Source organism: Neophocaena asiaeorientalis, unplaced genomic scaffold (assembly GCF_003031525.2).
Source record: "Neophocaena asiaeorientalis asiaeorientalis breed wild unplaced genomic scaffold, Neophocaena_asiaeorientalis_V1.1 scaffold62, whole genome shotgun sequence".
Classification (NCBI taxonomy): domain Eukaryota; kingdom Metazoa; phylum Chordata; class Mammalia; order Artiodactyla; family Phocoenidae; genus Neophocaena; species Neophocaena asiaeorientalis.
Window position 1 is genome coordinate 2194373 of NW_020175191.1, and position 13994 is coordinate 2208366.

At 40.4% G+C, this 13994-nt stretch overlaps 1 protein-coding gene across 4 annotated transcripts in view; it reads right to left on the reverse strand.

Annotated features, from left to right (window-relative positions):
- Window positions 1–3846, reverse strand: part of PTPN22 (protein tyrosine phosphatase non-receptor type 22) — a 50796-nt gene extending 46950 nt beyond the window's left edge. For all 4 annotated transcript variants that reach the window (XM_024764813.1, XM_024764812.1, XM_024764816.1 and 1 more), the window contains exon 1: window positions 3643–3846. In XM_024764813.1, the coding sequence (XP_024620581.1) occupies window positions 3643–3729 (87 nt within the window). In that variant the 5' untranslated portion in view covers window positions 3730–3846. The remainder of the gene's footprint in view (window positions 1–3642) is intronic.
- Window positions 3847–13994: the final 10148 nt, after the last annotated feature.

The window sequence follows — 13994 nt, forward strand, 5'->3', positions numbered from 1 at the left end:
AATGAGTTGACATACAAAAGGGTTTAGAACAGTTTCTATAAGAGATATAGAAGTGTTAGCTATTACTTTGATTATTATATTTTCATCATACTATCCTGCATGAAAAGTCATTAATATCGATTTTAACCAACATGATAGTTTTGTTACAATGCTAAGTGAAAATATGAGGATACAAAATTTTAGCTATGCTTATAATTACAGCAATATAAAAGGCATCCTATCAATATAAATGGACAAAAACTAGAATTTCTACACCCCCCAAAACTGTATTTGTTGGGATGTTGGTACTATGGTGAATTTATTTTACCTTGCAATAATATTATTTTATTAAAAAAACAATAAGGCTTTATTTTCTTAAAGTACTTTAAGAAATTTTCCATAGTGTGGTTGCACACTGCTATTTCTGCTGTATAGAAACTATGCTAACTAGAGACTTACCCTCATGCTAGGCCCTTCGAGGGACTACAGTTAGTGGCTTAAGCAAGACATTATTGCATAGGGATTAATTTCACAGGCTCTGAGATGACAGATCCAGGTTAAATTTCATGTCTATGGCTGAACAGCTGAGTGAGCTTAGGCCAATTATTTACCCTCTCAGAGCCTCAGTTTCCTTATCTGTAAGTCAGAGATCAGAACTACCTCATAGGGTTTTTTGTTTTGGGGTTTTTTTTTTTGCACTATGCGGGCCTCTCACTGTTGTGGCCTCTCCCGTTGCGGAGCACAGGCTCAGCGGCCATGGCTCACGGGCTCAGCTGCTCCGCGGCATGTGGGATCTTCCCGGACCGGGGCACGAACCCGAGTCCCCTGCATCGGCAGGCGGACTCTCAACCACTGCGCCACCAGAGAAGCCCTAGGGTTTTTTTAAAATGAGTAATAAATAAGATAATGAATGTGATGCTTCCTTGACACCCCACCAAGACTATCACAGTTATAATTAAATATTTAATAGAGTAATTGGTTGTTTAATGTCTGTCTCTCTAAGACGTCCTCTAATGTCTTAGAAGATAAGCTCCCCCAAAGCATGGAGTATTGCACTGCAGAACCAGCATCTAGCACAATGCTTTGCACATAGTACGCACTCAATAAATATTTGAATGTATGCATGAAAACCTTATAGGAGTGGTCAGTGGCAGTTTCAACTACAGAAGAATTATTGAGTTTAGTCTTGGCATTGGGAAAAGACCAAAGCAGCATGGTATTGGCTCTAGCTATCATAGTAGGGCTTTGTGCTCTGCACAAAGATACTTGGCCAAGGGGGAAGTGAGGACTGAAATCTAAGCCATGGACTCAGTGGCGGGGCAGGGTGTACAGAATGTCTACCTGTAAGTAGAGATGACTTTTGATAATTCCCACAGAGGCACCACCATTCAGGCCAGCAGTGGCCTTGTGTCACAGAATCAGCCCTCAAACCTCAGAAACATCAAATCCTGGGAGAAGATATTAAGGGCTGAAGGTGGAATGTGGTATATGACCAGGTGGAAAGCCTTCCAGTTTAAGGGTGGTATTCACCTTGTGAATACCAAGCAAGTAGCCTGGCCTCATTCACTGCTCCCCAACTCCCCCAAAGCTACTCTCTCTTGTATTTCAGCTGAACCTTTAGGTGGGGCTGAGGGAAAGACTCTGTTTTTCCACTGGAGGACATGAGTCAGTGAACAGTGAGGTTCCACTTAATCACCACCCAAAAACAAGGTCCTTAGAATTAGGAGCTAGAAAAGCAAGGAAGTGATTAATATAAAAGTCAGGATAGTGATCATTCCTCGGCAGGGCAGGACAGGGTGGGCGTGGGGATGAGGACCTGATGGGAAAGGGACATGTAGAGGTCTTCTGGGGCTGACAATGTTCTATCCCTTGACCTGGGTGATGGCGGCTTTACAGTTATACTTACATTTTATGTACTTTTCTCAATGCATATTATAGTTCACAGTTTTAAACAGCTGGAAAAAATACAAACTATAAAAGGTTTTTAAGCAGGGAAGAAATAACCAGACCTGTAGTATTAAAAGATCACTTGGCTGTTAAACAGAAAATTGATTGAAGGTGGGGCAAGGCTAGAGGCAGAGAAAACAGGAGGTGAGGTAGCTGCTATATTTTGGTGAAAGACTAATGACTGAGCTAAGAAAAGGTAAAATATTAGGGATGTAGTCTATATTATTTTTAAAAACACAACCAAAATAACAGAGGCTGCCACTGCCCCCTCACCTCACTTTTTACCTCTCTGCATTGGGGGAATCTGGCTCAGGACATATAGCCCAGGGGAAGGCACACGTCTAAGACACATAGGCCATGCTTTCTACTTTCCCTCCCTCCCTGCTAACTCTACTTAGAAGGACTAAGACTGCCTGGCTAGTGGCAACTAGAGTGCATTTTTCATGACACCACGGCATTATCCAAGTTGAGCTGACACAGGGGTTTCTACCATAATATGCAATCACTCAATCATAACATCTAATCACTCGGGACTTTACAGAGTGTTTTCACATCTACTATCTGGTACCAGAATGTTAGCTCCATGAGGGCAAAAAGGTTCTTATTTTGTTCACTGCTATATCCTCAGTGCCTAAAACTAAACTTGGTACATAGAAGGTGCTCAATAAATATTACTGAATGAATGACCACATTTAAGGATTATTGATATTTAGTCATCACAATAAGCTTGTGTAGAGAGGTAGGAAATTCATTACGATCCCCATTTCAGAAGGCAGGAAACAGAGACTTGGTGAGATTAAGGAACATGGCAAGTAGTTGATAATTTGGTTGATGACACTGTCATGATTTAATTTCAGATTTTATATTTAAATTCCCTTATTTTTCCCATTTCCTCATAGCTGAAAAGGTAAAGTTTGAAGTTCTTATAACTCTGAAACACCAGCTGGAAGTATTCCCAAATACATGATAGGTACAATCAGACATCCTACGTCATCTGATGTGCTGGGTTATAGGATGAGTGAGTCCTACCCAGCTGTCACTGCATCAGTAAGCACCGTTCCCCCCAGAGGAGATGCAGTGTTCCTCTGGGTAATCAAATCCAGTTGACCCCAGGCTACCTTGTGCTTATGTTTCTTTCCATCCCTCACTTTTCTCTACTCCCCATCCTAGCCATTCCACCCCTCCAAGCAAAAGAAGATTAAGGAAACCCTGTTACTGCAAACACTCATGTTTTCATATTTTTTTCTTCATAAAAAAAAAAGAAAAAAGAAATATGGCAGAAAGTAGTTTCGGTGCTCTTCAAGAGTTTTTGTTATCCAAATGGAACCCACGGGAGGCTAAAAGCATAAAAAGTTAATCTTGATCTCTTTCCTCTTTATATTAATTAAAATTAGTCATTTGAAGCCTATACCACAACTCAGATACCTGGGAACTACAGATATTCAATTAATATTAGATTTATACAACTGGAATTTTGTATATCATCTGTAGGATTCCTAGTCAAACTCTAAGAACTAGCAAACAAAATATTTAAAACTATATTTTGGAGAGAACATCTAAAATACACAAAAATCACTTAGAGAAGTTAAACTTTTAGGTTACCTTCTTCCCCTGAAAGGTCAGTTTATCCCAAGAGCAAGTTGGTCTAGGAGAGTTGGACCACTGTCATCGAACAGTCTACGTAACTACCCTGAGAATGTCACACATAGGACTTACCAGAAATTCATTGGCAAACTCCTCTTTGTTACTTTTCTTGTTTTGGGCCTCATCCAGGAACTTCTGCAGAATCTCTCTTTGGTCCATGCTGCAGGGCAAGACAGACAGTCTACAAGTGGTTTAAGGGAGGGCATATTAGATGTGTGTCATGGCCGAGACAGCACTGAGAAGCCACTGCTGCCACCTGAGCAGAGCATGTTGAAGGTTGTGGTTTACTGACTTCATCTCAAGCCCTAGAGGAAATTAGTACGTAACCAGACTCTGTGGTCACACAACAAAGCCAGCACCTAACTCCTGGGCCCTAGCGCCTTCCTTGTCAGGAAAGGAACCTGGTTGCCATTCAAGTTTTTAACAAACAAGAGGCTAGCCAGAATGTAATGTGTGTGTGGGCTGCTTAGCTCTGAGACTATTCCACTCCATCACCCTTAAGCAAAGTTCACAATTTTTCTTGCTTCCTAGGGAAAAGGTAGAATTACAGGTCTCATGGATGGTTCTGCCTCTCCCCATATCCCCAATGAGCACAAAGGCCCTGCTGACACCTTCTGTTTCCTCATGTCCCAAATGAACTCTGTAAAAGTTCATTTAGGCCCAGTTTGGAGACACTGTTTGGAGTTAAGACATCTTCTAAAAGGTTTCTTGTCAGTGTGATCGGTGGCAAACTTCTGTTCATCAGAGAAGGCATTTTTATTTAGAACTTTTGATTCTGCCATATAGACCTAACTCTCTCTTGGATGAAGCAAAGTCAGCTGCTTCTGAGAGTCTGGGTTTCTCCCAGAGCTGGGGAAGTGCTAACCTCCATTAAGGGAAGTGTGATTTCAGGACCCCACCCCCACCTTCCAGTACTCTTTGAGCTTCATTTGGGTTCTGGCTATAAAAACTGAGAGCACTTGGTCTATATGGGATCCAGGGGCACAGTGGCCCCCAAGAAGAGCACCTGACCAGGAATCTGGCATAAAATCCCCTGTATGTAATGCTAGTAAAATATGGAGGAACAGAAAAAGAGTAAAATCAACCACCTAGCTGGCAACAATACACCTTTTAGGGCAGAAAGCCTGAAGAACTATTTCTAGAGAAGGTATTTCTACTCTTCAACCAAAGCCTCAGGAAAGGCCATTGTTTCTGGAAGCCACACTCTGCATGTAGCATTTGGGCCCTGATAGCGAGGCTGTTCTAGAAAAAGCTTGCAAATCTCAGCTTGCATAAGTTCCCTCCCCAATGGGTACAAACCTACCCAAGCGTGTCTCATTTGGTGTGAGAACGAGACAAAAATCAGCATAACACCTCTGTTCGAGGACAGAAGTTCAATAAATACGAGAACAAAATTAGTCTGAGATAGTCATGAAGAAAATTTGGAAATGTGCTGTTAGAACTTCCTCTATTTGCTATGAGCAATCCTTTCTGTTTTGCAACATTATTCAAACTTCCTTTAGGAAATGATTCTGAACATCTTTGGCTGCATCTACTTCATTGAACCTTACCACAGGGAAGGGAAGGTCATGAGGTATCTTGCTTATAAGCAGTGTGAAGCCAATGAAGAATTTCAATCCCGATCCACATAATAAATTAAAATGAACCATATCCTCAACAATATTTGATGAGAGTAGAATAGTAGTTCTCAAACTATTCCTAACTATCATTAAATTTAGGAGAATTTCTTGCTGCTCTAAATAATGCAATTTAATTTGGCTTTTTAAAAGCACAAAATATGGGAAAAAATTTTTAAACACAAAATTTCAAGTTCACAATAACCAAAACCATGTAAAAGTACGCGCATTGTTAAATGAAGACTAAAAGATGCAAAACAGAATCAATTGCAGAAGGGTTGGGATTAAAGATTTTTTTTAAGTTCTTCTTTTAAAATTATTATGCCAGTTTTAATTAGAAAAAGACCTACAATAATGCATTAATTTGTTCAACAAATTTATTGAGTATCCCCTGAATGCTAAGTACTATGTTAAGGGCTGCATATACAATAATGAACAAGCCAGAACATGGTGAAAAACACTCTTAACCAGTTTATAAGGCATCTCAGGACTAAGATATAGACTTAATTACTGATAAAAATTAAAATATTCCAAACTTATTTGCAAAGTAGCAAAGCATAACCCTAAAAGGAAAGTGATTTTCTATATTTGGACAACTAAAAGACATATAGTTTCATAATCTGTCACCTTAGAATGACTTCACTTCCATCAAAACAAGAAATTTACTAATGAATAAACAAAAGGATAGCTAATAAAATAAAATTCAAGTCTACTTTCCTCAAGCCTATATTTCAGAACAATCTCTCTCTAAGTTTATTCTCAACTTAGGGAGGGATAAGATGGAGATAGATATTAGGTAAGAAAGAAAAACTTGCTGAGATCCAACATATGAGGATCTGAAAATAGTGTCTTAGCAGAAGTGCAGATCTTTAAAAGCAAGCAGCAATGCTTAGGATTCTGTTCCACTCTAAACCCAAAGGATATAGAAAAACCGTGAAATAACCAAACCTCAAAAACCCACTTAGCTGAAAGGCCATTTCCTGAGCAGACGACTCAAGCAAGCAAAAAACAAACTGAGGGTGAAAACAAAACACTTGTTTTATGTTTAATTACCACTTAATTTTTCACACTTCTTTCTACAGATACTGGAGGACAATAGGAGCATAATTCTTTTTTTTTTTACATCTTTATTGAAGTATAATTGCTTTACAATGGTGTGTAAGTTTCTGCTTATAACAAAGTGAATCAGTTATACATATACATATGTTCCCATATCTCTTCCCTCTTGCGTCTCCCTCCCTCCCACCCTCCCTATCCCACCCCTCCAGGCTGTCGCAAAGCACCGAGCTGATCTCCCTTTGCTATGCGGTTGTTTCCTGCTAGCTATCTACCTTACATTTCGTAGTGTATATATGTCCATGCCTCTCTCGCACTTTGTCACAGCTTACCCTTCCCCCTCCCCATATCCTCAAGTCCATTCTCTAGTAGGTCTGTGTCTTTATTCCTGTCTTACCCCTAGGTTCTTCAAGACATTTTTTTTTCTTAAATTCCATATATATGTGTTAGCATACGGTATTTGTCTTTCTCTTTCTTTTTGATGAAGATTCTGTTGACTCATTTGTATCTTGTGGGAAGATCAAGAGCTGGGGAAGGGAAACAAGTCATTCAGCAAAGACTAGCAAAAACCTAAAAGAACTGAAGAATTTACAGTGAACCATTTAAACCAGTCTGACATAAACCCTAAGTGAACACAACAATTCCATGCAGTAAAAGACTCATAAACACTTTATCAGAACCATCAAGGGTGAGTTCTACTGGAAAGTAAAACTGTAGTACCTGAAGAAGAGTGAGGAAGGAACATCTCACTGCTTCCTCATCTGGCTATTGTGTTTGTTCAGGAGGAAGATGACAACAGGGAGGAGTGCTGAGTACACTGTCACCTGTTCCAGCAAGAGGGAAATGTGCCAGTTTAAGAGGAAAGATCAGTGTCATGGAGGTTGGGAGTTCGATGACAAAGAATCTTTAACCAAAAAGAACGCGGGGGGATTATTAGGACAACATAAACTAGTTAATAGGAACGACATTCGATTTTCTCAGAACATCCTTCTTCCTGCAGAGGCACGTTTTACCCTTGGAAAGCCACTTACCAATCTTTGCCTCAGTTTCACTACTCCTGCCTTCCCCTACATCCCCACGGTCATTGATTTGATGTGGCCTTTGTGTATTATCTGTGAAACAGTCAGTACTTTGTAAGCATCCTCTTGGTTACCAAGGTCTCTTGGTCCTTTCTCTTCAATGACTCTCAAATTCAACCTGTTTTTTCCGTTCCCATGTTAACCACCATCCCCATTTCACAGCTGGATTCGTGCAGCGATAAGCTCTTAGTCATCTTCCTATCTATGTACCTTCCAATCTAGTCTCTCCTGGTAACTAAGGCTGGATAAAAGTTCTTAAGAACTTTTTTCTTTGGCCACTTCTCGTCATTTCCCCAATTTTCACCAGGAAAAAGCCAAAAAAGCTAGTTACTCTTTTCTTCAAAAATCCTGCCCCTAACTCCATCTCACTATGACCTGAATCCCTTCAATATAAATATTTATATTCAGCTATAGAAGTTTTCTTAGTTTCTTCACATGTTCATTGTCTCTCGTAAGTTTATATAAAAGAGGAATTTATTCAAAAGAAAGCATATAAAATGCCCCCCACAGTTTTAAGCTTATCCAGGGCAATGATAGTGTCTTCTATACATTTGTGTAACCCACAGTGCTTCACATGGTTTTGAGCATACCTAAAATAGCTCTACTGTGATAAATAACTATTGTGGTTAGGCCTTGGTGTGAGAGCCACTCTGACTCACTCCATCAGTTGCTCCAGGTCTCCCGCCTGGCACAGTCTCTGCTCGTCTCTGGCTGGGCACCTTTGCTATGCCAGGAGCAGATGGTCCTTTCCTACGAGGAGGACTAGGAACCTGGCAAACAGTACTTCCCTGAATGCTGCTGCCCAAGCAGCAGGGCTATTATTACAAAAGGAATGGTGCTATTACTGAAGCAGAGTCCATCCCCAAAGGGCTGCAATGGCTGGGAAAAAATGACCTCCTTTATCTCCAGAATCGACTGCTTGTCCTTTTAGAAATGGACACAGAGGAGGCTTATAAAACACTTCTAACACAGCTTGTTTGCTTTGCTCATGTTTTCACATCATCCACAACAGGAAAATCCCCTACCCATTTTCCAATCGGCTTCTTGTCACTACAGCATTCTGAGACCTCATCATGCTCTTCAATCCACCCGTCGTGAGCTTCATAGTCAGCTTCCCACATACCGTACAGGGAATCACACTCTGCATTTGGTTTCAGAAACAGTCCTCAAGAGGCAAAGGTCAACTGATACTTGCAATTGAAGCGATTTACCTTTTTTTTTTTTTTTTTAAATAGAGAGTTGGAGCTCTTAGTGAGGCTTGGAGTCTTGTTCAAAATATAATCAAACCTGAAGTCTCATCTTTCATTTGATTGTTTATTTAGTTTTCCTTCATTTGTTCATTTAATGAATATTTATGAGGTCTGTATACATGCAAGAGAATGGGGAAGAAGGGAGATACAGTAGTGAACAACAAATTGTCCTCATTCAAGGATCCTTTATTCTAGCAGGGAAGGTAAGTAAACAAAAAACTATAATTGAAGACCATTTGTGATAAGACCATAAATGTGGTGCAACCAAAATTATGAGAAGGCAGTCAGGGTCAGGGTCAGAGTCAGAAAAACAAAAAAACGAGAAGGCAAAGATCACTTCTTACTTGGATTATCTGGATAGTCTTCATGGAGGAAGTGACATTTGAGTTGGGTCTTTTTTTTTTTAGGTTTAATATTAATTTGTTAATAGGGAATTCTATGCATTTTTATATCACAAATATTTAAAAATACTTCAACAACTGTATTTCCATATATTTTGCTTTCTTTTTAATCCTTATGCCTTTTTCTTTACACTTTAAAATTTTAATTTATTTTTCCCCAAACAAAATATAAAAGGACTCATCTCATGGAATGATTAGAATGCTAAAGTAGGAAACACAGTTTAAGTTTGTAACACAATGTGAGTGTTGAAAGAAGCTATTCACTAAAGCTCCACTCCACTTTTGTTTTTTGTTTGTTTTTTTGTTTGTTTGCTTTTTGTTTTTTTTTGGTATGCGGGCCTCTCACTGCTGTGGCCTCTCCCGTTGCGGAGCACAGGCTCCGGTCGCGCAGGCCCAGCGGCCATGGCCCACGGGCCCAGCTGCCCCGCGGCACGTGGGATCCTCCCAGACTGGGGCACGAACCCGTATCCCCTGCATCGGCAGGCAGACTCTCAACCACTGCGCCACCAGGGAAGCCCTGTTTGTTTGTTTTTTGTTTTGTTTTTTAATTAATTTGTATTAGAGTATAGTTGCTTTACAACGTTTAGTTTCTACTGTAAAGCAAAGTGAATCAGCTGAACATATACATATATCCCCTCTTTTTTGGATTTCCTTCACATTTAGGTCACCACAGAGCACTGAGTAGAGTTCCCTGAGCTATACAGTAGGTTCTCATTAGTTACCTATCTTTTTTTTTTTTGCTGTACGCGGGCCTCTCACTGTTGTGGCCTCTCCCGTTGTGGAGCACAGGCTCTGGACGCGCAGGCTCAGCGGCCATGGCCCACGGGCCGAGCTGCTCCACAGCACATGGGATCTTCCCAGACCGGGGCAGGAACCCGTGTCCCCTGCATCGGCAGGCGGACTCTCAACCACTGCACCACCAGGGAAGCCCTAGTTACCTATTTTATACATTATATCAACAGTGTATATATGTCAACTCCAATCTCCCAATTAATTCCGCCCCCTCCCTTCCCCCCTTGGTATCCATACGTTTGTTCTCTGTCTGTGTCTCTGTTTCTGTTTTGCAAATAAGATCATCTGTACCATTTTTCTAGATTCCACATATATGCGTTAATACACGATATTTGTTTTTCTCTTTCTGACTTACTTCACTCTGTATGACAGTCTCTAGGTCCATCCACGTCTCTACCAATGACCCAATTTCGTTCCTTTTTATGGCTGAGTAATATTCCATACAATGTGATGTATCACATCTTCTTTATCCATTCCTGTTGATGGACATTTAGGTTGTGTTCATGTCCTGGCTATTGTAAATAGTGCTGCAGTGAACACCGGGGTACATGCGTCTTTTAGAATTATGGCTTTCTCTGGGTATATGCCCAGTAGTGGGATTGCTGGGTCATATGGTAGTTCTATTTTTAATTTTTTAAGGAAGCTCCATACTTTTCTCCATAGAGGCTGTATCAATTTACATTTCCACCAACAGTGCAAGAGAGTTTCCTTTTCTCCACACCCTCTCCAGCATTTATTGTTTGTAGATTTTTAAATGGTGGCCATTCTGACAGGTGTGAGGTAATACTTCATGGTAGTTTTGATTTGAATTTCTCTAATAATTAGTGATGTTGAGCATTGTTTCATGAGTTTGTTGGCCATCTGTAGGTCTTCTTTGGAGAAAAGTCTATTTGGGTCTTCTGCCCATTTTTTGATTGGGTTGTTTGTGTTTTGGATATTGAGCTGTGTGAGCTGTTTGTATATTTTGGAGATTAATCCTTTGTCCATTGCTTCATTTGCAAATATTTTCTCCCATTCTGGGGGCTGTCTTTTTGTCTTGTTTACAGTTTCCTTTGCTGTGCAAAAGCTTTTAAGTTTCATTAGGTCCCATTTGTTAATTTTTGTTTTTATTTTAATTACTCTAAGAGGTGGGTCAAAAAAGATCCTGCTGTGATTTATGTCAAAGAGTGTTCTGCCTATGTTTTCCTCTAAGAGTTTTATAGTGTCTGGCCTTACATTCAGGTCTTTAATGCATTTTGAGTTTATTTTTCTGAATGGTGTTAGAGTGTTCTAATTTCATCCTTTTACATGTAGCTGTCCAATTTTCCCAGCACCACTCATTGAAGAGGCTGTCTCTTCTCCATTGTATATTCTTGCCTCCTTCATCACAGATTAGGTGACCATATGTGTGTGGGTTTATCTCTGGGCTTTCTATCCTGTTCCATTGATCTATATTTCTGTTTTTGTGCCAGTACCATATTGTCTTGATTACTGTAGCTTTGTAGTATAGTCTGAAGTCAGGGAGCCTGATTCTTCCAGCTCCATTTTTCTTTCTCAAGATTGCTTAGGCTATTCGGGGTCTTTTGTGCTTCTAAACAAATTGTAAAATTTTCTGTTCTAGTTCCATGAAAGATGCCATTGGTAGTTTGATAAGGATTGCATTGAATCTGTAGATTGCTTTGGGTAGTATAGTCATTTTCACAGTATTGATTCTTCCAATCCAAGAACATGGTATATCTCTCCATCTGTTTGTGTCATCTTTGATTTCTTTCATCAACATCTTACAGTTTTCTGCATACAGGTATTTTGCCTCCTTAGATAGGTTTATTCCTAGGTATTTTATTCTTTCTTGTTGCAATGGTAAATGGGATTGTTTCCTTAATTTCTCTTTCTGATCTTTCATTGTTAGTGTATAGGAATTCAAGAGATTTCTGTGATTAATTTTGTATCCTGTGACTTTACTAAATTCACTGATTGGCTCCAGTAGTTTTCTGGTGACATATTTAGGATTTTCTGTGTATAGTATCATGTCATCTGCAAAGAGTGACAGTTTTACTTCTTCTTTTCCGATTTGGATTCTTTTTATTTCTTTTTCTTCTCTGATTGCTGTGGCTAAGACTTCCAAGACTGTGTTGAATAATAGTGGTGAGAGTGGACACCCTTGTCTTGCTCCTGATCTTAGAGGAAATGCTTTCAGTTTTTCACCATTGAGAATAAAGTTTGCTGTTGGTTTGTCATATATGGCCTTTATTATGGTGAGGTAGGTTCCCCTCTATGCCCACTTTCTGGAGAGTTTTTATCATAAATGGTGTTGAATTTTGTCGAAAGCTTTTTCTGCATCTATTGGGATGATCATGTGGTTTTTGTTTTTTTTTAATTTACTTATTTTTGGTTGCACTGCATCTTTGTTGCTGTGCATGGGCCTTCTCTAATTGCAGCGAGCAGGGGTTACTCTTTGTTGTGGTGCATGGGCTTCTCATCATGGTGGCTTCTCTTGTTGTGGAGCACAGGCTCTAGGCACACGGGCTTTAGTAGCTGTGGCATGTGGGCTCAGTAGTTGTGGCTCACAGGCTGTAGAGCACAGGTTTAGTAGTTGTGGTGCACGGGCTTAGTTGCTCTGCAGCATGTGGGATCTTCTGGGACCAGGGCTTGAACCTGTGTCCCCTGCATTGGCAGGTGATTCTTAACCACTGTGCCACCAGGGAAGTCAGATCATGTGGTTTTTATTCTTCAATTTATTAATATGGTGTCTCACATTGATTGATTTGCGTATATTGAAGAATCCTTGCATCCCTGGGATAAATCCCACTTGATCGTGGTGTATGATGCTTTTAATGTGTTGCTGGATTTGGTTTGCTAGTATTTCATTGAGGATTTTTGCGTCTATGTTCATCAGTGATATTGGTCTGTAATTTTCTTTTTTTGTGATATCTTTGTGTGGTTTTTGTATCAGGGTGATGGTGGCCTCATAGAATGAGTTTGGGAGTGTTCCTCCCTCTGCAATTTTTTGGAAGAGCTTGAGAAGGATAGGTGTTAGCTCTTCTCTAAATGTTTGATAGAATATGGCTGTGAAGCTGTCTGGTCCTGGACTTTTGATTGCTGGAAAAATTTTTTTTTTAAGGACTCAACTCTTTGTTTTCTTATTTTTGGCTGCGTTGGGTCTTCATTTATGTGTGCAGACTTTCTCTAGTTGCGGCGAGTGGGGCTACTCTTTGTTGTGGTGCATGGAATCTTTGTTGCTGTGCATGGGCCTTCTCTAATTGCAGCGAGCAGGGGTTACTCTTTGTTGTGGTGCATGGGCTTCTCATCATGGTGGCTTCTCTTGTTGTGGAGCACAGGCTCTAGGCACACGGGCTTTAGTAGCTGTGGCATGTGGGCTCAGTAGTTGTGGCTCACAGGCTGTAGAGCACAGGTTTAGTAGTTGTGGTGCACGGGCTTAGTTGCTCTGCAGCATGTGGGATCTTCTGGGACCAGGGCTTGAACCTGTGTCCCCTGCATTGGCAGGTGATTCTTAACCACTGTGCCACCAGGGAAGTCAGATCATGTGGTTTTTATTCTTCAATTTATTAATATGGTGTCTCACATTGATTGATTTGCGTATATTGAAGAATCCTTGCATCCCTGGGATAAATCCCACTTGATCGTGGTGTATGATGCTTTTAATGTGTTGCTGGATTTGGTTTGCTAGTATTTCATTGAGGATTTTTGCGTCTATGTTCATCAGTGATATTGGTCTGTAATTTTCTTTTTTTGTGATATCTTTGTGTGGTTTTTGTATCAGGGTGATGGTGGCCTCATAGAATGAGTTTGGGAGTGTTCCTCCCTCTGCAATTTTTTGGAAGAGCTTGAGAAGGATAGGTGTTAGCTCTTCTCTAAATGTTTGATAGAATATGGCTGTGAAGCTGTCTGGTCCTGGACTTTTGATTGCTGGAAAAATTTTTTTTTAAAGGACTCAACTCTTTGTTTTTTTGTTTTCTTATTTTTGGCTGCGTTGGGTCTTCATTTATGTGTGCAGACTTTCTCTAGTTGCGGCGAGTGGGGCTACTCTTTGTTGTGGTGCATGGGTTTCTCATTGCGGTGGCTTCTTGTTGCAAGCATGGGCTCTAGGCACGCCAGCTTCAGTAGTTGCAGCATGCAGTCTCAGTAGTTGCGACATGTGGGACCTAGAGCATGCCAGCTTCAGTAGTTGTAGTGTGTGGGCTCAGTAGTTGTGGTGCATGGGCTCTAAGGTGCATGGGCTTCAGTAGTTGT